At 38.6% G+C, this 24055-nt stretch overlaps 2 protein-coding genes across 2 annotated transcripts in view; one reads left to right on the top strand and one right to left on the bottom strand.

Moving 5' to 3' along the window:
- LOC106868461 (leucine-rich repeat-containing protein 23) overlaps nt 1-10106 on the top strand; it is a 12794-nt gene extending 2688 nt beyond the window's left edge. Inside the window, exons 3-7 of the mRNA XM_014913735.2 lie at nt 384-514; nt 5338-5474; nt 7425-7501; nt 8312-8454; nt 9423-10106. Coding sequence (XP_014769221.1) covers nt 384-514; nt 5338-5474; nt 7425-7501; nt 8312-8454; nt 9423-9452 — 518 coding nt within the window. The 3' untranslated portion in view covers nt 9453-10106. The remainder of the gene's footprint in view (nt 1-383; nt 515-5337; nt 5475-7424; nt 7502-8311; nt 8455-9422) is intronic.
- Nucleotides 10107-11821: 1715 nt separating this feature from the next.
- LOC106868460 (neurochondrin) overlaps nt 11822-24055 on the bottom strand; it is a 26084-nt gene continuing 13850 nt past the window's right edge. The window contains exons 10-18 of the mRNA XM_014913733.2: nt 23037-23231; nt 21803-21918; nt 20039-20243; nt 18361-18484; nt 17675-17758; nt 16831-17001; nt 16150-16251; nt 14330-14444; nt 11822-12125 (exon numbers count right to left, since the gene is read on the bottom strand). Of these exons, the coding sequence (XP_014769219.1) occupies nt 12080-12125; nt 14330-14444; nt 16150-16251; nt 16831-17001; nt 17675-17758; nt 18361-18484; nt 20039-20243; nt 21803-21918; nt 23037-23231 (1158 nt within the window). The 3' untranslated portion in view covers nt 11822-12079. The remainder of the gene's footprint in view (nt 12126-14329; nt 14445-16149; nt 16252-16830; nt 17002-17674; nt 17759-18360; nt 18485-20038; nt 20244-21802; nt 21919-23036; nt 23232-24055) is intronic.

Here is a 24055-nt window from a genome sequence, read left to right as displayed (position 1 = left end):
TTAGAGAAAAGAACCAAGGTTCATGAACTCATCGATGAAAATCCACTGTCACATATAGAAAAATTAATAATTAAAAGCACAATAAATAAGTATAATATAATACAAAGTAAATATCATAAGATTAAGATATGATATTATATTATACTCATTTATTGTGCTTTTACTTATTAATTTTTCTATATGTGACAGTGGATTTTCATCGATGAGTTCATGAACCTTGGTTCTTTTCCCTAAAACTATATATTTATATTTAATACTGTGAAACTTAATTTAATTTTAATTTTTAATAAATTGATTTTAATTGAGTTTTTACCTGTAATTTTGGATTTTTATCCCTAACATTGCTGCTTGTTGACATTTCTTTGTTTTTGACTCTGTTCCAGCCAACAAAATCAAGGAACTATCACAATTGAATGAAGAGACATACTCTAAACTTACCGTTCTCAAACTCCAAGAGAATGCTATTGAAACCATCAAAGATATCAATTTACCAAGTCTAACGTCACTTTCTCTTGTGAGTCATAATTTCTAAATGTCTGACTTTGATTCAAATTTTACCAAAATATATATCTTTTATATTTTACTTGTTTCAGTCATTGAACTGTGGCCATGCCAGAGCATTGCCTTAATGGGTTTTTAGTCAAACAAATTGATCCCAGTACTTCTTTTACAAAGCCTGGCATAAACACATCAAAACACAAAGACACACATGCATATATGTAATATATATTTAAATACACGATGGGCTTCTTTCAGTTTCTGCTTAACAAATCCACTCACAAGACTTTGGTCAACCCAGGGCTATAATAGAAGGTACTGTTCAATGGGATTGATCTTAAAACCACATGGTTGGAAAGTAAGCTTCTTAACCACACAGCCATTTCTGCGCCTATATATCTTTATTTATTTGCGTAGTCATATTTTACATGTTCAAGTGCATTTGGACACAAGAAGACCTTCCACTGCAGAAATAGTCCCAGGAGAAAATTCTCTTCCTAGATATGTTTGAGAACACATATTGGACTGTGAATGACACCATTGGATCGTAAGACATGTGTGTTTCTGCATTCATTTGCTTAAAGAGATTCAGTTGCTTTTTCTGACAGATAAAAAAAAGTGGCAAAAGAGGCTCCTGTTGTTTTGGGGAGAGAGAATTGCATAAAATGTTTGGAGGATGAGGCAGAGTTAGAGTGGTGAGAGAAGGAAAGGGGTAGTGGTGGTGGTGAAGGGGAGGAGGTGGTGGTGGACTGTGGATTATTTTTCTGTTTTTTTTCTTTTACTTAATTTTCGAGAGCAATCGAGTTCATTTTTAGTATTCTCGTTTGTGAGAGCAGTCGAGTTTATTTCAGATATTCTCATTTTAAAAATCATCTCTGGCTAACCGTTGAGAGGACATTGGTGTTGCTTTGGTGGAGATTTGCGCTCTCTGAGTGCCTTTGTTATTATTATTATTATTATTATTATTATTATTATTATTATTATTATTATTGTTATTATTATTATTATTAAGTCGGCAAGCTGGCAAAATCGTTAGCACACCAGGCAAAATGCTTAGCAGTATCTCGTCTGCCATCACATTCTGAACTTAAATTCCTCCAAGGTCCACTTTGCCTTTCATCCTTTCAGAGTCAATGAATGAAGTACCAGTTGAACACTGGAGTCGATGTGATCAACTCATCCCCTCCCCTAAAACTGCTGCCCTTGTGGCAAAATTTGAAACCATTAGTAGTAGTAGTAGGAGTAGGAGAAGGAGGAGGAGTAATAGCAGTATTGTTATTATTATTTTGGATGTCTTCCAGATAGTTTTTTTATTAATTAATTATAAACTTAATCTTAATCCCTCCTTTATCAAAAATAGTCAGATTACAGCAAAATTTTTTGTATCATTGCAGCTATTTCTTACAGTTTTTAGACTTTCTTATAGCACAACTATTTTTATTAATATTCAAGAAATCACTATTATTATTATTATTATTATTATTATTATCATCATCATCATGTTGTTATTTTGATAAATACGGAAAAACAGATCAAAAGAAACTTTTCTTGCAACAATTTGAAATTCTTTTTCTAGCTTTCATATTTCAAAATTTCATTTTCTTGTTTTATATTTTTAAGACAAAATTATTTCCATTTTCTTTGTTTGTATGTTTGTTGTTTCTTTTTTAAACATTTCTTATTTTGTTCTATTTTGCAAAAGGAATTAATAACACTTAAAATAAAAATCCACAAATAGGCTTCATGTTATCTGCTTGCATTCAAGTATCACACGCAGGTTTGTAACATTGTGTTAAAACAGCATACAAGCTGAATTTTTCAGGCCAAAATTTACAGTCAAACAAGATAGGTTGACTTATACATATACGAGGTGGTATCAAAAAGTTCCTGGACTAGTTCTGTAGCACACCAACAGATGGCAGCACATGGTTGCCTGTACAATGAGAGCTAGCAGTGACCTTCATGAGAGGCAGTGTGCTGAGTGACATTGCTGTGTTTACTTTGCATTTTGTGAGATTTGTGTCTTTCTAATCACATGTATGCTATAGTCTACGATTTTTGTCATGGACAGGAAGTTAGAACTAAGAGCCAACACAAAATTTTGCATTAAACTTGGAAAGTCTGCTACTGAGACATTGAGCATGCTTCGGCAAGATGGTGTGAGAGCAGTTGCTATGGCATTAAGGTAGATCTGGCCACCCTCGTTAACGGGGACAAAACCCAGATTTAAAATGCTTGATAATGATGATGAAGATGATGACAACATCGAAATCTCAATGCAAAAAAAGATAATGAATGAGTAATTTAAAACAATGTAAACAAATAAGCATAAAAGTCAACAGAATAATATCCAGCCAAAATATTCTACCTGTTTTATGTTCACACTGATCAGATACAGCCTTTTCAACCTACCCTACATTGTCATTCTAAAAACAAGCAATCACATCATTGAAATCTTTAAGCTACAAGATAATTTCATGATTAATTCAATACAATGTGAATAAATAAGCATTAGCATTTCACAGAAGTAATCTGAACACAAAAGGATTAAGAGAGTAAATGTTAAAAATACTGTTCAATTAATAGAAACTGCAAAGGAAAGTGTTTAGTATTTATATAGCAAACCTTGGCCTCAGGTTTTGGCACAAGGCCAGCAATTTTGTGGAGTGAGTAAGTCGATTACATTGACCCCTGTGTTTATTGATCCCTAGTGGCATTTTAACACAGAACATAAAGTTAGAAGAAATTCTTATTTCTTTATTGCCCACAAGGGGCTACACACAGAGGGGACAAACAAGGTCAGACAAACGGATTAAGTCGATTATATCGACCCCAGTGTGTAACTAACTAGTACTTATTTAATCGACCCCGAAAGGATGAAAGGCAAAGTCGACCTCGGTGGAATTTGAACTCAGAATGTAGTAGCAGACGAAATACCGCTAAGCATTTCGCCCGGCGTGCTAATGTTTCTGCCAGCTCGCTGCTTTAGTTAGAAGGCTCGTCTAAAGTTAGAAGAAATTCTGCTAAGCATTTTGTCCAGCACAGAAACGATTCTGCGAGCTTGACACCTTTATTACATGGCAAATATCTGTATATTGAATTCTATATTCCTCTCCTCAAATGTCCCTGCTCATCTCATAACTCCTTGTGTTGCAAGTTACTTGGTGGCCCTGCGAGTGCTGGTGCCATGTAAAAAGCATCTAGTCCACACTGTAAAGTGGTTGGCATTTGGAAGGGCATCCAGCTGTAAAAACCATGCCAAAACAGACACAGTAGCCTAGGGTAGTGCCACGTAAAAAGCACTAAGTCCCCTCTGCTCAGTGGTTTGTGTTAGGGAGGGCATCCAGTCATAAAAACCCTGCCAAAACAGTAGCCTAGGGTAGTTTTTCTACCTGGCTGGCTCCTACCAACCATCCTACCCATGCATGCATGGAAGATGGGCATTAAATATTGATGATAACGATGATCATCATCATTATCATCCTCATCATCATGTGTTAATGTATGGCAGTGGGGCATGATCTATAGCATCAGAAATGAGAAAGTACTTGGAGAGCTGTGAAATGTGGTTCTCAAGGAGGATATTGAAGATAGCATGGACGGACAAAGTGTTTAATGAAGAAGTGATGACCCCTAGCTGTTATAAAAAGAGATCTTCTTTGTGAGATGAGGACAAAGCAACTGAGATTTCTTGATCATGTGATGAGGAAAGTGGACCCAGAGAATTTAGTAATGAAGGGAAAAGAAGCAGAGGAAGGCAAAGGATGATATGGCTGTCAAGCATGACGGACTGGTTGGAATGAAATGGGCATTAAACATCAGGAAATGGAATTGTTACAGAAAATAAAGAACGGAGAATCGCCTGTGCCCCAAATTCTGAACATGTTACCCAAAGAAAGAAAGATTATTATTATTATTACTGTACATGCTGGTGTGTAAGACATGCATGTCTTTATTCTTAAACAACAAAAAATTGCCATGCATCTAATGCAACTGTATTAAAGGTGTGATACCTAGTGTATGAGTGTATGATAAAACATTAACCCTTTAGCACTCATATTATTCTGTCAAATGTAATATCTATTTATTTATTCAAATTGCTTTGAATTAATCATGCCTTATTATCTCATAGCTTTGAAATTTCAATGATGTGTTTACTCTTTTACTTGTTTCAGTCATTTGACTGTGGCCATGCTGAAGCACCGCCTTTATTGTCGAGCAAATCGACCCCAGAGCTTATTCTTTGTAAGCCTAGTACTTATTCTATCAGTCTCTTTTGCCGATCCGCTAAGTTACAGGGACCTAAACATACCAGCATTGGTTGCCAAACTGGGGGGACAAACAGACATACAAACATATATACACACACACACATATATACATATATATATATATATATATACGACAGGCTTCTTCGAATTTCCATCTCCCAAATCCACTCACAAAGCTTTAGTCAGCCCGAGGCTATAGTAGAAGATACTTGCCCAAGGTGCCACGCAGTCGGACTGAACCTGGGACCATGTGGTTGGTAAGCAAGCAACTTACCACACAACCACTCCTGCGCCTGATTGTTTATTTTTAGAACTAAATTGCAGAATAGGTTTGAGAGGCCAGATTTAGTCATTTTCTCCGTAAAAAAGGTAGAATATTTGAGCCCAATATGGTCAGTTTAAATGCTCAAGGGTTAACTTTTTTCCACCAAAAACTTTGGGGTTTGTCTTCTGTGAAAGTGCATCCTATATAGTGGCAAACAGTATTTTCATCTCCCAACCTTTATCTCCAGATGGTTGTTAAAAGATAATTGTGTTTAATCCATTCCTTTGTTGTCTGTTTTTGTAGGGTTATAATAAGATGACAGATCTTCAGTGGATTTCAAATCTGGTTAATTTAGAAGTCTTTGAAATCAACAACAATTCTATAGACAAACTTGATGGATTTAATAAGGACATGAAAAAACTGAAATACATTGACCTGAAGTAGGTTTTCTTTTAAACTATCTAGTTTATTGATTTGTCTGTTTATATTCTCCTACTTTTATACTATTAATATCAACATCTTACACACACATATCATACCAAACACCTTTGATCTCCTCCTTCTCGCCTTTGACCTCTGACCTCTGTCTTCCCTTCAACCCCAGCCACACATTGATTCATATATTCTTGATGTATTTCCATCACAATTTTATCAAGAGTAAAGACTAAAATATTCATATGGGAAATAAATGGAAGCAAACAAAGAGAAGGCAAGAGGAATTTGTATTATAATTTTAGACCGGTCAATATATATATTGGTCCAAGCAGTTTGACCGTTGATCTTCACCAAAAAAAAAAAAAAAGTTTCAGTTTATCTACTACTATATTCCGATTTTAAATAGAATGTTTAACTCTTTTGATACCAACCAACCCGAAACCTCCCCTACTCCTAGGATACTAACTTCTTGTTGAAAATGATCTAAATTAAAACCGTCCATCAAATTTCCATCTTAATTCATGTTCCAAAAACCAGCTTTATAAGGATAAAGCTATTTTACTTAAAGCTTCGTTATTTTCAAAATTAATTGAAACAAAACCAGTCTACTTCAAGAGAAATATGGTAACAAAAGAGTTACACATTTCGACTTGTTGTTACATCCCCCCATGCATCGTTGTTCCTTTCAATGAAGTCCAAAACAAAATCAGAATTTCCTGATTGGCAAAGTGGCAGTGATTGACACCAAACAACAGATGTCACAGATCATGTGATTTCATGAGAAAATGAGTTAACTGTTAGTACTGTTAGTATTACAACTTAATACACCATCATTAAGAGTTAGTATAATGTTACCTTAGGTAACATTTTAGGTGCAGGTGTGGTTGTGTGGTGAGAAGTTTGCTTCCCAACCACATGGTTCCTGGTTCACTCTCACTGCATGGCACCTTATGTATGATTCTGCTAGCTCATGCCTTGTAATGGTTTAATATTTGTTGGTATTATAACTAAATAAATTATGTTTTGCTAATTTTTCTTTTCAATGTTCAGCATTAACATTTTCCTCCCATCACGTTGTATTTTAAATGTCACAAATTAGCAATTTGCTGTCAACATATTTTAAAATATGCCAGTGTTAATTAACGATTATATCAAGCCATAGAAAACAAGCCAAAACCGACTGTGGAACTTGGTGCAGCCCCTGGCCTTGTCAGTTCCTGTCAAGCTGTCCAACCCAAACCAGCTTGGAAAACGAACGTTAAATGTTGATGATGATATGTTGATTCTAACATTAACAATTTTACTATCATCACATTTTAACCCGTTAGCATTTAAACCAACCATATCAGACCAAAATATTGCACCTGATTTTATGCTCAAACTGACCAGACTCGGCCTCTAACACATACAGTGTTTATAGAAATAAACAATCACATCATTGAAATCTTAAAGCTACAAAATAATGCATGGTGAAGTTACATCATCATCATCATCATCACTAGACATCTGTGTGTTCCATGCTGTTTCCATGGGTTGGATGATTTGACAGGAACTGGCCGAGCAGAAGACTGCACCATGCTTCAGCATCTGTTTTGGCATGGGTTCTTTTTTTTTGTGGCTGGATGCCCTTCCTAACTTGAACCCCCCCCCCCCCTTGCAGAGTGGACTCAGTGCTTTTTACATGGCACCAGCAAAGGCGAGATCAGTTTCGGCATGGTTTCTACAGCTGATTGCCCTTCCAAATGCCAACCACTTTACAGCGTAGACTGAATGCTTTTTTTTTAAGTGGCACCAGTACTGACAGGGTCACCAAGTAACTTGGAAGACAAAGATCCTGTGAATAAATAAGCATTACTTTTGACAATAATCTGAATGTTAAAGGGTTAAATATTCAAACATTGAGCAATTTATAGCCATCACTTTGCATTCTGTCCATTTTCCTTCCTCTATTTCAGAGAGAATGTCATTGAGGAGTTTTGCGAAATAGAAAAACTCGCCTGTCTACCAGCTCTTACTGTTTTGTTGCTGGCCGGTAAGTCTCACATCTCACGACTTATAATCATATTGGCAATATTTACAGAGACAATGTCGTTGTACTTTGCAATGGGTGAAGGCATGTGGCTTAGTGATTATGGATGTTTACTCATAATCATAAGGTCATGAGTTCGATTCCTGGTGACATGTTGTGTCCTTGAGCAAGACACTTTATTTCACGTTGCTCCAGTTCTCTCAGCTGGCAAAAATGAATAGTACCTGTATTTCAAAGGGCCAGCCTTGTCACATTCTGTGTCGCACTGAACCTACCTGGGAACTATGTTAAGGGCGTGTGTATCTGTGGAATACTCAGCCACTTGCACGTTAATTTCACAAGCAGGCTTTTCTGTTAATCGGATCAACTGGAACCCTTGTCATTGTAAGTGACAGAGAGCCAGTCACGGTCACTTTGTAATGAACTGCATCAATAACTACAGTATAATAATTACTGGTATAAGGCTATGTGGCCTACTTTCTAAGACGTTGCACTCGTGATTGTGAGATCATGGGTCCAATTCCTGGATCGGGTGACATGTGGTTTTCTTGAACAAAACCTGACATGTGGTGCATCATGCACCTGTACAAGCAATGTCGGTTTGATGGAAGGAGAGAGCTTATGTGCAACACAACCATTTGGTCTTCCATAAACAACCTTGTCTGAAGGATAACTTCCTAGGTGCAATCCCATGGTCGTTCGTGACCAAAGAGTGTCTTTACTCTAATGTATTTTTACATGTTTCAGTCATTTGACTGTGGCCATGCTGATACACAGTTTTTTTTTTTTTTTAATTAACATTTTTAAATCCAGATAATCCAATCACTAAAGAAGCAGATTTCCGCGTTGAAGTTCTTAGCTTCTTGACAACTCTTTTCACATTGAATTACTCTGAAGTCACGGAGGAAGAGAGAAATGAAGCTAATGAGGTTTCAAAAGAGCGCCAAGAGGCTCAGGTACGTTCTACGATATTTGTATGACTTACAAACACCAACACTTCCCTTTCTGACCATCACTCAGTTCTTGTGATGTGAGAGACTTTTCAATAACTGTTTTACACAGCAAGATGTCAAAGGGTGAAGGAAATGTTACAATGTCTCAAAGAGAGACATAGAAAGGTACCAAGGTATCAAAGAGATGACATATATGATGTAAGAAAGACAGAGAAACATGGCAATATATATATATATATATAAATAATATATGAGTATATGCATATATATGTACATGTATGTACATACCTTGATCTACATGTATATATAGATGCATATCTGGGTACATGACGTTGCAAAAAAACATGGACAAAATGGTAAACAGAGTACAGAAAACACACAGGCCACATAGAGGACATTTCCTTCATCAGCTGCCACCATTATAACACTGGCGTTTCAAAGACTTATATATATATATATATATATATATAAAATTAATTGTAATCTGAATAAACATTTTGAAAACACGATTCAACTGTAATATCAGTAGAGGTGATTATAAGACCAGAATTCAATACGATTTAAAAAGTAATACTATCACCTTCAACTGAATGCCAATGCAGGTAACTTGTTTGATTTAATTCACTTTGAAACCATCATAAATGACGGACCCTTGAGGAAACTGCAGTGCCTAGGATGCATAATTGCGTACAGAGCAATGTGAAGTTGGTGCAGTAGAAACATATGTTGGTCATTGTTATATATGTTGCAGAAAACTTTTAATAAAAAGTTTTAGATGTGAATAAATCTCCGCTCTCCTCTTGGCTTTGTAAAGTCATGCACTGTTTATCTTGATATGATATTTCCATGTCATGCATATATGGTTGTGATGCATGTGTTCAGTGTACCCTTATCAGATGGATAGTCATGGTGGGTAGATTGTGGTATGCACTGCTCCCTCACTCAATAGCAATGTTATTTTCTCTTTCCAGAATACACAGAAAGAGGAAACACCATCATAGCTCACCTGTCCAGACAACTGTACACCACTTGAGTGAGGACAGTAAACACAAATCCAGCAACCAATGATCAGGCATTCCTATAACATAAAGAAGTTACAAAGGTGTATTATTGATATCATATCAATATAATATCTGTGAAATATTGCTGTAATATTTCTATGATAAAAAATGCAACATTATACGATATTCTTCTGAACGCAATAGACAGACTTTCTTCTTGAATTGGTTTTTATACTTTAATACCATTATACTTCTTAACATGCTGCAGTATTGCATCGTTTGCTTTTTAATATATTTTTTTTGTGTAACTTTGTAGCTTTTATTGTTTGTACTAACTTGAATGCCAAAGTATTTCCTGTCCTCTCTGAGAGTCCCATATTTTGTTTAGGTATAACTACAGCTGTATCGATATGGAATTTTGCTTTGTGACTATGTGGCTTCAGGTTCATTACCCAAGGTTTGACACCTTGGGCAAGTTTCTTTTACTATTATAGCCTTGAGTGAGTCAATGACTTGTGAGCAACAAATAGAAACTATATGTCAGCCCATCTTATATACATGTACACCATTACTTTCAGACCTGACTGAATGCTAAGCAATGATAAAATTCCTGCATCAAACCAAAATAAATCTCTTCACCTATTTTACTATCAACCACATGCTTTCCCCTATTCTCTTATTCTCTTTAGTTCTTCGCTTCCTACATGACTATGTCCCACTTACCTACATCATGTCTTATCTTCGCACTGTCCACCTACCAAAAAACATGAAAAGCAACTTACCAAAGTCAAAAAGAGCCATAGTAAATCAGTTTGCTTAAAGAGAGTGAGCCAAAATTCTAAAGTCACTGTGAATCTTTTCCTTGTGAATTTATACACACACACCAACATATATAACAACGGACATTAAACAATGATGATGATGATGATGATAACAATAGGTTTGTATACAATTTCCATAAACCAATTTCACACAAAAGAAATTAGTCAGGCATAGATTACAGAAAATACTTGCCCAAGATGCCACACAATGAGATGAAACTCAAAACGACATGGTTACCAGAGAACCACACTTGAGCATGTATGTCATGTCTACACATAGGGCGAGATTACATTATCTACTGTGTTCTTCCTATTTTAAGACAATGTGTTTTGAATAAGATGTGACAGCCTTTTCTAGCATGTTACTTAACCTCATACAGGCATACTCATTGTCTTTCTCCAGAAGTACGTCAAAGGTAAATATCAAATATAAATGAAGTCCAATCTTTTCTGATGTTAATTTCCTTTGGCCCTTAACAGAGATATATCCATGTGATATAAAAGAACAACCCCTGGTAACACACACACACATATATATATATATATATAATGTATGCATATGCATATTCATAGCTGAGCTGTGAAGGCGCATGGCTCTGTGATTAGAGCGTCGAGCTTACAATCGTGAGGTTGTGAGTTTGAATCCCGGACCGGGCTATGTGTTGTGTTCTTGAGCAAGACACTTTATTTCACATTGCTCCAGTTCACTCATCTGTAGAAATGAGTTGTAGCATCACTGGTGCCAAGCTGTATCGGCCCCTTTGCCTTTCCCTTGGATAACACTGGTGGCATGGAGAGGGCAGGCTAGTATGCATGGGTGACTGCTGGTCTTCCATAAAACAACCTTGCCCGGACTTGTGCTTGGAAGAGTAACATTCTAGGTGCAATCCCATGGTCAGTCATGACCGATGGGGGCCTCAGCAGCTGCGCTGTATGGTAAGACGTTCACTTCCCAACTGTATGGTTCCGGGTTCAGTCTTACTGCAAGGCTCCTTGGACAAGTGTTTTCTATGATAGTCTCAGACTGACCAAAACCTAGTGAGTGGATTTGGTAGACAGAAACTGAAAGAAGCCTGTTGTGTGTGTATGTGTTTGTGTGTCTTCTTCTTTTCACATTGCATGAAAGCAGTAAACGAGTGTCACTGTCCAACAAGCAGAGTCGTTCATTTCCCTTATTCGCCAAGAACATGTCTGGCCATGAAGAAATATTACCATGCTTAGAAAAAAAGTGAGGATTGGTGTAAGGAAGAGCATCCAGCCATAAATGTGCCTCAAATAAACTCAGTCTGATCCATGCAAGCATGGAAAAGTGGATGCTAAATGATTATGATGATTAGGTGCCATACAACAGGCACGTAAAAGCACCCATTACATTCTTGGAGTGGTTAGACTTAGGAAGGGCATCCAGCCATAGAAACCATGCCAAATCAGACTGGAGTCTCTTGCAGAACCTCAGCTTACCATTCCTGGTCAACCTGCAACCCATGCCAGCATGGACAACAGACGTTAAACGATGATGAAGATATAAAAAACATTCACACTCGCCCACTGAAAGAAACAGACAGTTTCATTAACCATTTAATTAATATTTTTTATTTATCAAACAATGAGAACAAAAAGGTGACAATAATTTTTCAGTCCTCTTGTACTTAGTCACTCAAAGGAACTCTGTGGTTTTCTTGTCTGCCATAGAAGCAAAGTCTACAGACTTGGAGAAATCTTTAAATGACACCACCAAAATCAAAATGTTCGTTAACAGGTGATTATAGTGACCATGATGATTTAATAGGGTCGATTCCATTGTCTTCAAGTGACAGACAGAACATCACACAACTCAGAATGGTTAAATTTCCTGCAAATGAAAATTGAAGAATGTTTTCAGCATTTCAAAGATTATTTCATAATATCACACATGAAAGAATTATATTTCAAAATTTCATACATGTCCAGTCATGTGGAAACAAGTAGGGGCTGGCGAGAGGAAGGACATCTGCCCATAAAAAAATCTACTTCAATAAACTTCTAACTCATGCAAGGAAGGAAAAGTGGACGTAAAACAGTGATGATGATGATGATGATGATGATGATACTTAGAAGCAATATATTCTAAAAAAAAAAATACTATAAAAATTTCAAAAAAAAAAAACTTTTTTATTTGTTTCAGTAACTGCACTTGGCCATTCTGGGGCAACACCTTGAAGGGTTTTAGTCAAATCAATCGCAATACTTATTTTTTAAAAATCTGGTACTTATTCTATCTGTCTCTTTTGCTGAACCGCTAAGTCACGGTGACATAAATACACCGACAGAAGTGTTAAGCAGTGGGGTGATAAATGCATACACACACACACAAACATACATATGGCAGGTTCCTTTCTGTTTCTATCTACTAAACTCACTCACAAAGCTTTGGTTAGCCCAGGGCTATAAAAGAAGACACTTGTTCGTGGTGCCACACAGTGGAACTGAACTTGAAACCATGTGGTTGCAAAACAAACTCCTTAACTGCACAGCCATTATAAAATTCTGTACATGTGGTAAGAAGCTCGCTTCCCAAGCACATGGTTCTTGTGAGTGGATTTGGTAGAGGGAAACTGCTGAAAGAAGCCCATCATGTATGCGCGTGTGTGTGTATATATATATATATATATATACACACACAAATATTAAATGGTACTTATTTTATTGACTCCAAAACCATGAAAGGCAAAGTTACCCTTGGCAGAATTTGAACTCAGAATTTAAAGACAGACGAAATGCCGCTAAGCATTTCACCCAGCATGCTAACGATTCTTATTTGTTTTATTTTTTTTTATTGCCCACAAGGGGCTAAACACAGAAGGGACAAACAAGGACAGGCAAAGGGATTAAGTCGATTACATCGACCCCAGTGCGTAACTGGTACTTAATTTATCGACCCCGAAAGGATGAAAGGCAAATTCAACCTCGGCGGAATTTGAACTCAGAACGTAACGGCAAACGAAATACCGCTAAGCATTTCAGCCGGCACGCTAACGATTCTACCAGCTCACCACCCTTGATAATGATGATGATGATGGTCATTATCACCATCATCCTCTTCTTCTTCTTCTTCCTCTCCTCCTCCTTCATGCCTGTTTTCCACACTTGCATGCGATGGGCAGTTCTTCTCCACTACAGCATCTTGCAACTTATTGTGGATTCTTTGTCAATGTTTTTGTGAGGGTCAGCCTCCTAATATTAGTTCCCTCACCTTAATCATCTTCCTATGTCTTCCTCTTCCACAAATTCTTCCCATTTGGATCACCTGACACCTTTTTTTTATTACCCAGTCATCATCATCATCTCTATACATTACATACCTGAACCAGCACAGAACCACAATAAGTTGTATCATCATCACTTTAATGTCCACTTTTCAGTGCTTGCATGGGTCAGAGTTCATTGAGGCAGATTTTGTATGGACGGATGCTGTTCCTGTCACCAACCCTCATCTGTTTCCAGCCAAAGTAATATTTCCCCATGACCAGACAGGTTTTCACAAAATAACAGAAATGAATGACATTCATTTATGACATTACACCACATCAAGTCAAGGACGGACACATACACACCCACAAATGACAAGCTTCTTTCAGTTTCCATCTACCAAATCCACTCACAAGGCCTTGGTCAGACCAGGGCTATAATAGAAGATACTTGCCCAAGGTGTCATGCAATAGGGATGAACCCAGTACCCTATGATCAAGAAGCTAACTTCTTAACCACACAGCCATGCCTGTTCCCATGATAAAAATGGGTAATATATTATCAAGTATTGGCTATTCGTTATCATCCATCATTTCATAACAACAAGACACGTAAAAGCACCCACTACACTCTCTGAGTGGTTGGCGTTAGGAAGGGCATCCAGCTGTAGAAACTCTGCCAAATCAGACTGGAGCCTGGTGTTGCCATCCGGTTTCACCAGTCCTCAGTCAAATCGTCCAACCCATGCTAGCATGGAAAGCGGACGTTAAACGATGATGATGATGATGATGATGAAGATGAAGAGAACAGTGTTAGTGTTTAACTTACTTGGCCACTTCAGCTCCACAGTTATCGATTATCACAGTTCTAGCTTCCTTGGTGATGATCAGGGCATACAGTAGGTTCAGGTAGGCACTGCTATAATCCACATGAACACTGATCTCTAGAGAAAAGAAAGTAAAACAAAATGGGTTTTTGAAGACAACAACAATATTACTAAAGATGAGAAGGATAGGAAGAAAATGAAGTCAAGAGGAAGCAGAGGAGGAAAAAATTACATTGAAAGAGAAACAAAGAAATAAAGGAGTGCTGCATTTTGTTGAAAGGAGGGACTCTTAATAATGAGAAAGTAAGGTCAAGTAGGAGTGTGCAAAACTTTCTAAGCAACACAGCAAATTTATAAAAGTGAGCGGAGGAGCGCTTCCCAGCAATAATATATCCTTGCTTTTTATAATAGCATATACTTTCAATAGTCCTTCGTTTGGGTTAGCTCAGTTTTGTATAATTTCTTTTAATTCCAGTGCAGTTTCTTACCATCATCATCATTTAATGTCTGTTTTCCATGCTGGGGACTGGCAAACCAGGAGGCTGCACCAGGCTCCAATCTGATCTGGCAATGTTTCTACAGCTGGATGCCCTTCCTAACGCCAACCACTCTGAGATTGTAGTGGGTGCTTTTTACATGCCACCAGCATGGGGGCTAGTCAGGCAGCACTGGTATTGGACACGTTTGGATAGTGGTTTTTACATGCTTATATATATATATATATATATATATAGGTTTGCAGTTGTTTACTCAATATGAGGAAATTGAACACCTACTGTGTATACCTTTATCTACCTCTGAAGAGATTCGACTTTCATATAATTTTTGATTTAATTAATTAATTTTCTGAGAGCCTGAATTGAAACTGCTGTAAGGGATGTTTGTCAATTCTTTAATTAATAAATAATAATTTATTAATTACCTTTCTATACTCTCATCTTATTATTATATATATATATACATATATATTTACAAACATGTGTATGTTGTCGTCGTCGTCGTTTAACGTCCGCTTTCCATGCTAGCATGGGTTGGACGATTTGACTGAGGACTGGTGAAACCAGATGGCTACACCAGGCTCCAATCTGATTTGGCAGAGTTTCTACAGCTGGATGCCCTTCCTAATGCCAACCACTCAGAGAGTGTAGTGGGTGCTTTTACGTGTCACCCGCACAAAGGCCAGTCAGGCAGTACTGGCAACGGCCACGCTCAAAATGGTGCATTTCATGTGCCACCCGCACAAAAAAAAAAAAAAATACATATACAAAAACATACACACACATATATAGTGTAATAAACTCTCAAGAGAGTTGAACAGCAGAAGGTCTTCGGAGAAGAAACCCCATCAGGCAAGCATTTCAGTCCTTAACATCTTACACTCTAAAGGGGCTGGATGCTTTGAGGTCGTGACTCCTGGGCACCCTTCAGCAGACACTTTTAACCTCTTGGATATCAGAGATTTGTACATTTAAACAGCCTGGAGATTTCGTCCAGTCATAACTCGTTTCTGTTGACTCAGCTTTCAAACTTACACTCAAATAAAAAGTAACGTTGGTTATCATGGAAGTGGTGAAATATCAATACTACCACAATGACTCACTCAGAGTAACTCGTGGGGCTACCAGCTCAGAGGAGCATGGTTAGACCACTTGAAGAAAGAACTGTGTTAGGACTGAATGTTTTAATATGTATTAGAAAACTTTGAGAAACATTGCTTTTAATAAAATATCCAGATGAAACAAAACACTTTTTGTAGGACTCATTATTTTCATACACACACACACACACATTGCATCAAATGAAATGAATGAAGGATACTTACTCTGGACATCAACAAGTAGTTTTAACAATCGAGGGATCCAGCCAGTTTGTAATAACACTGTAGTGGTCAGCTGTGGGTGATTCTGGATACATTTGGTCAGCACTGGAAGAGATGGATAGAAATTTTATCTGAAGCAACAGAGCAAAGGAGTTGAATCAAGACATACAGAAGAATTAGTTATTTTACCACCACCATCATCGTTTAACGTCCATCTTCCAATGCTGGCATGGGTTGGACAGGTTGACAGGAGCTGACCAGGCAGGAGCCTGCACCAGACTTCTGTGTCCATTTTGGCATGGCTTTTTTTTTGGGGGAGCTGGATGCCCTTCCAAATACTAACCACTTTACAGTGAGGACTGGATGCTTTTTCATGGTACCAACATTGGCAGGGTCACCAAGTAACTAGCAAGACAAAGATCCTTTTGAGAGGAGAGGGGGGGGGTTGGAGGAGGTGATCTGTCAGATGAAAAAAAGTTCGAGAGAGACAGAGAGGCAGAAACAGGTGTCTTGCTATAAAGGAGGAACATGGTTACCCAGTGAGAGAGAGAGAGAGAATGTGGACAGAAACAGATGTGCTATTGTAAAGGAGATACATGGCCATCCAGTCTGAGGGTAGACAAAACAAACAGCAGCAAGGACTCAGAAAACACAGAACAATTCTCAAAAGGAAGTCATGATTACCTTTCATAGTTGACAGCCAATAACCTGACACAGAATCCCAATGAACCTGGTATTCTTCGTTGATGACCAGCACTTTTTCTTTCCGGTTCCGCTGAGAGTCTAAAAGGTGGGCCCTACTTAGGAACGTTATTGTTGACTTTAATAACGTCTTCTGTTTCACTTCTTCCACTTCTACAAAACAAAAGAAACATTTTTCCAAGAAGAAAATATCTATCATTGGAATACTCAGCCATTTATATGTTAATTCAATGAGTGGGTCATTCGGTTGATCAAACAAATGAATATTTCATCATTTAACATTCATTGTCCATGCTGGCATGGGTTGGACGGTTTTGACTAGAACTGGCAAGCTGCACCAGATTCCACTCTGATTTGGCAGGGTTTCTACGGCTGGATGCCCTTCTTAATGCCAACCACTTTAAAGAATGCGCTGGGTGCTTTTACATGGCACCCCACAAGCACGTCTATGTGACACTGCACTGGTGCTTTTACATGGTACCACACAGGTGCCTTTATGTGACGTCACACAGGCACTTTTACATGACACTACACGGGTGCTTTTGTGTGGCACTGCATGGGCGCTTTTACGTCGCACCATCACAAGTGCTTTTCACCACCAGAGGGATCAGTCTTAACACTTCTGCTGCAGAGTACGGGTCTTCTTGAGTACAGCAAGGTGTGAGGTATCTCGGTCCTGTGCCATCTCACCTGATAAGTTTAGCATCCTTCGTCAAAAAATTCTGACCAAGACCAATTTCTTTATTTTTATTTTGTTACACATGGACTTGGACAATAGTTAAAATGACTGGAGCATTTAGAGCATTTAGATAAGTAGATGGCTTACCTCTTGTTATATGATGTGAATTGAATAGTGTTAGGCCAAGAAGGGACATCACAGCAACTACATTGAGACATTCACTTTTGAAAACTGAAACATGAAGGAATAACAATTAAAATAGATAAACACAAACACACTTTTTTTTTTTTTTTTCGTGCGGGTGGCACATGAAATGCACCATTTTGAGCATGGCCGTTGCCAGTACCGCCTGACTGGCCTTCGTGCGGGTGACACGTAAAAGCACCCACTACACTCTCTGAGTGGTTGGCGTTAGGAAGGGCATCCAGCTGTAGAAACCCTGCCAAATCAGATTGGAGCCTGGTGTAGCCATCTGGTTTCACCAGTCCTCAGTCAAATCGTCCAAAACGATGATGATGATGATGATGATCTTAAGATTACAATGATGTGATTGTATATTTTAGAATGGCATTGTAGGGTAGGTGTGAGAGATCAAATCAGGCCAGTTTGAACATAAAAGAAGTGGAATATATGGGGCTGGATATAACCAGTTTAAATGCTAATAGGTTAAAACCCATGGGAAGCTTAACTTTGCATATAAGACTTGAGGTGATTTTGCGTGAAATTTTTAAGGGTAAAAAAGGGCACCTTACATACCATCAAAGATGGTGATTAATATTTCATTTTCTCTCAAAACTATAACAAGAATGACAAGAAATTTGCTGAATACTTACCAATTTGGTGAAGAACTTCTGAGATTCTGTTGAATAAACTAACATATATAGAGTCTGAGTCAATAAAACATGTATCTGTCTCGGTGAGTTGAAGCAAAAGGTCACAGAGGGTCTCCACACACAGCTGGAAATAACAACAATAATATTGGGATATTTAGAAGTCTTAACTGTTAGGAACATCTGGATCTATTTATTCTTCATCTTCGTCTTCCTCGTCATACTTTTCCATACTTACATGTGCTGTATGGAATTTGCTTAAGTGGATTTTCTATGACTGGATGCCCTTCCTGCCATCAACCCTCACACATTTCCAAGTACAGTAATATTTCTCAATGGTTAGACATGCTTACATGGTAAAATTGAAAATGAAGGACATGGCTCCCAGTGTCATATAATGGCACATAAAAGGCACCCACTACACTCTTGGAGTGGTTGGCATTAGGAAGGGCATCCAGCTGTAGAAAAACTGCTAAATCAGATTTGAACCTGATGTAGCTCCCCAGCTTACCAGTTCCAGTCAAACCATCTAACCCATGCCAGCATGGAAAGCAGACATTTGTCTACAGCTATTATGCAAAATCTAAGCAAGGAGACAGTAACACACACGCTTGTGCATGTACATGCACACATATATGCAATGGGCTTCTTTCAGTTTCTGTCTACCAAATCTACTCACAAGGTTTTGGTTGAAGAAGACACTTGGTCAATGTACCACAACGTGGGGCTGAACGCAACACCTGTGATACAAGCATTTCAAATTTGGAAGAACATCTACCAAAGATGATCCCAAATCTGGATGATCCTCCATAACAAGGGCCAATGATCCCACTGCGAAAGCAGATGCTGTGAGCCATGGAAAGTTTTGCCTGACAGTCATGACATTTGCAAAGAAGTAGGAAGCTGTAAAAGTTCATAACACAGGAAATTTTAAAGAAAAACTGAACATGCATCATGGGACCACAGAGTTTGTGTCCTGTCTCCTGAGAGATTATTTATATTCTTTAATTTATTTCAATCATTGGACAACAGCCATGCTGGAGTACCACCTTGGAGGGTTTTAGTCAAATAGATTAAGCCAAGGTCAATCTTGCCATTCACCTCTGAGGTCATTTTAGTGAAGGAAATTAGCCCCAGAGGTTAATCTTGTCTTTCAGACCTCTGAGGTCGACGAAATAAAGTACTAGCCAAATATTGGTGTTGATGTTAAGGACTTGCTCCCTCCCCTCAAAACTTCTGGCCTTGTGCAAAATTAAAAGCTACAATCACGAATACAAGTGGCCTAAATGGGGTCCCTTCAAAGGACCTCTGGAGTAATATTATTCAGCAGGGTGAGTCTCTCTAGGTTGAGCTGCTACTTTTCCACATTGAAAGGTCACAGCTCCGGTACTATTGACATGTGATTAGAATGTCACAGGTAAGAATTACATGATGAATTCTTCAAGCTGAGCCAACTGACCGGAGACCGAAGAGTAGACCAAGAATGAGATGATTGGATAATATCTATGGTCTAAGTCGGTCAAGTTTGGGAATCCAACCACAAAGTATAATGATAGTTGCTTCTGATGGGACCCCATGGAGGAGGTGTCTTAGGACTCGCTCATGACCCTCCCAGGAACAGTGAGTGGAAAAGAGGGAGGGATATTATTATTCAAAAATAACATTGACAAAAAGAACTTACCAGGATGTTAGCGTCTGTCTCAGGAAACTGACTGAGAGCATGTAACAAATATTGACCGACTGGGACGTAGGCCTCATGTTGTAGTAGCTGTTCCCTGCCCTTGGTGTCGGAGGCAAGCTGACAGAACCCTTCAAACAAAGGGGACAAAACACCTGAACAGCTGACCACAGGGTTCTCGACCTCATCCGTACAAAGGAGGTTTTTACTGAAAATAGAACGGAATAAGATGTTTCCTGATGACCTTTCACCTTCTCAGATTTTTACTTCTTTACATTTTTATGTTTCATCTTTTACTTGCTTCAGTCATTGGACTGCGACCATGCTGGAGTACTACCTTGAAGAGTTTAGTCAAACAAATCAACCCCAGCACCTCTATATATGTCATAAATTGTGGTACTTATTCTATCAATATCTTTTTCTTGAACTGCTAAGTTAGAGACATAAACAAACCAACAGTGACAGTAGGAGGACAAACACAAACGCATACACATGATAGGCTTCAACACAGTTTCCATCAACCAAATTCACTCACAAGGTATTGGTCATCCCAGGGCTGTAGTAGAAGACACTTGGCCAAGCTACCATTCAGGGGGACTGAACTCGAAACCACATGCTTGCAAAGAGAGTTTCTTAACCACACAGCAACCGATTTCTTAAAGAGATAATGATGATTCTTAGAGGCTGGTCAGTTCTCATTGAGCAGATCTATGATTACAGACTTTCCAACTATAACCATCCCTCCAGCCCTTTTTATCAGACATTCTATATTTACTACTGCATTATCTAATGTATCCAGCCAATCTTTTTCTTAAAGGGGCATTTGATTGCAATTTCTAGCAAACTAATTCTCTCATTGCCTCATTTTGTTGTTATTCATCCCTAGGTCAATCCTATCCATGCACACCTATCACTACAGATGTTCCAAATTTGACCACCCAGTCTTTTTAGAAGTATATCTAGATCTACATTTTTCTAATGTATCATCTGTCTCTGTATATATATATATTTTAGAAACTCTGCCAAATCAGATTGGAGCCTGGTGTAGCCATCTGGATCACCAGTCTTCAGTCAAATCGTCCAACCCATGCTAGCATGGAAAGCGGACGTTAAACGATGATGATGATATATATATATATTGAACCATGTGGTTGGTAAGCAAGCTACTTACCACACAGCCACTCCTGTGCCTATATGTATATATTTATTAATATTTAGTAGAAGCAAAGAGTGACTCATGGTCTGAGAGTTTCATGTGTTGACACTTATCACTACACAACACACACGCTTTTTTTTCGGTTAACATCAACCAAAACCACTCAGAGTCTACACAGGACTAAAGATGATGTTTGCACAAGGTGCCATGCAGTGGAACTGAACTCAAAACCAAGCAGCTGAGAAACAAACGTTTTAACCACACAGCTATAACTGCATCTCAAATGCTTTTCATCATCATCATCATCATCATCGTCGTTTAACGTCCGCTTTCCATGCTAGCATGGGTTGGACGATTTGACTGAGGACTGGTGAAACCGGATGGCAACACCAGTTCCCTTATTTAAAACAGTAGGATATGATTCAAGGGAGATTAGGCTGCTGTTTCCAGTAGGTCAAATTACAACAAAGAAACTCTATTGTTGGTTCAACAAAATGATATACAAATATTAGTGATATTCGATGAGGGCACCAAGGAAACAGCAGACAAAGATGCAATCATTCATGATGACAATGGTAAGAAATGAGAGCAACGATAAAATAGATTTTTACCTAAATGTCAGTAACATTGGCACCAGATCATGGATTTCATCACAGAGAGCTTCACTATCTTCTTTCATCCACACACCAACCAATCGGATGCAAGCTTGCAGCAGAGGGTCAGTAGCCTGCAATGTCAAATATATATATATATATATATACATATATACAAAGTCTGATCAAAAAGTATAGGAATTGGTACAATAACAAGAAAATTACAACACATATCAATTCAGCATTTACTCTCCTTTGAAGTAATCCCATTCTGCACCCATATTCTTTATCCAGCCATTGATGGAAGCATTCCTGGAATTCACCTATTTGGGACAGCAACCAGCTGCATCATTGCATTCTCTGGTATTTCTTCTGTCTTGAAATCTTATTCCTTTCAAGTGGGATTTGAATTTTGAATCTTAAAACGATGAGAATGATGATGACATGTAGTTTAGCCTTAATAAGCAGCATACACTGTTTGCTATATAAATCAAGCTCAATCTCAGTTTCCTGAACAATGGAAATTTGAACGTCCACAACAGAAGACAGAGAAATATAATCCAAGGGAGATAATGGTTTTCGTACATCATGCTGTGTCACAAACAGTAAATTTATTATAAATAACTACGTGAGAAAATTTCGAAGACAGCTGAGTTGACAGGATTCTAATTTATTTATTCCCAATCTTTGACTAAGGACTGGTGAAACCGGATGGCTGCACCAGGCTCCAATCTGATCTGGCAGAGTTTATACAGCTGGATGCCCTTCCTAACGCCAACCACTATGAAAGTGTAGTAGGTGCTTTTACATGCCACCAGCATGAGGGCCAGTGAGGCGGTACTGGCAACGGCCACACTCAAATGGTGTACTTTACGTGTCACCTACACAGGAGCCAGTCCAGCGGCACTGGCAACGACCTCGCTTGAATGTTTTTTCACGTGCCACCAGCACAAGTGCCAGTAAGGCGACACTGGTAACGATCACGCTCAAATGGTGCTTTTTACGTGCCACCGGCACAGAAGCCAGGCACCTGCTCTGGCAATGATCATGCTCAGATGGTGCTGTTAGCGCTCCACTGGCACAGGTGCCTGTCATCGAATTTGGTTTGATTTCGATTTCACTTATATATATATATATATATGTATATATATATATATATATGTATATGATATGTATATGTGTGTGTGTGTGTGTGTGTGTGTGTGTGTGTGTGTGTGTGTGTGTGTATGTATATGATCATTTATATACACACCTGGAATGACTGTAAAGATTTAGTTATCTCTTGCAGGAAAAGGATCACACACTTCAGTGTCTCTGTGAGGATGGAATAGAGTTGAATTATTTGGCTTGGGTCAAATGGTGGTCCTTCTTCACCGCTCACCAAAAATTTGATTGTGTTCTCAATAAGGCTGAAATAAGCTGACAACTGGTTTGATTTCTCACGAACCTAGAATAGTAATTAAGAAACATCATTAAACATACTTCAAAATATCATCATCATCAGTTTAACATCTTTTCCATGCTTGCATAGGTTGAGTTTATTGAGGCAGATTTTCTATGGCAGGATGCCTTTCCTGTCACCAACCTTACTTGTTTCCAAGCAGAGTAATATTTCTGCATGGCTAAACATGATTTTTCATGGAAGTTTGGAAACGAAGGACACTGCTTGCATGATGGTGACACTTGCTTACAACTATCATGCAACGAGTTGACCAACATACTGGTCAACTCATGCCAGCATGGAAACAGTAGATGCAAAGATGACGCTGAAGATGGTAATGGTGGTGATGGAGATGGTGGTGGTGGTGGTGGTGGTGGTGGTAGTGGTGGTGAAGATGGTGGTGGTGATGATGATAGTGGTGGTGGTGACGATAATTATAATCATGACAGGACACTCACTTCTTTCCAGATTTCATTTTTTCTTTTCCCTAATAGTAATAGTGGAGGCGCGATGGCCCAGTGGTTAGGGCAGCGGACTCACGGTCATAGGATCTCGGTTTCGATTCCCAGACCGGGCGTTGTGAGTGTTTATTGAGCGAAAACACCTAAAAGCTCCACAAGGCTCCGGCAGGGGATGGTGGTGAACCCTGCTGTACTCCTTCACCACAACTTTCTCTCACTCTTACTTCCTGTTTCTGTTGTGCCTGTAATTCAAGGGGTCAGCCTTGTCACACTGTGTCACGCTGAATCTCCCCGAGAACTACGTTAAGGGTACACGTGTCTGTGGAGTGCTCAGCCACTTGCACATTAATTTCACGAGCAGGCTGTTCC

This window comes from Octopus bimaculoides, chromosome 12 (assembly GCF_001194135.2).
Source record: "Octopus bimaculoides isolate UCB-OBI-ISO-001 chromosome 12, ASM119413v2, whole genome shotgun sequence".
NCBI classification, from domain to species: Eukaryota; Metazoa; Mollusca; class Cephalopoda; order Octopoda; family Octopodidae; genus Octopus; species Octopus bimaculoides.
This window is presented reverse-complemented; position numbering and strand designations above follow the sequence as displayed.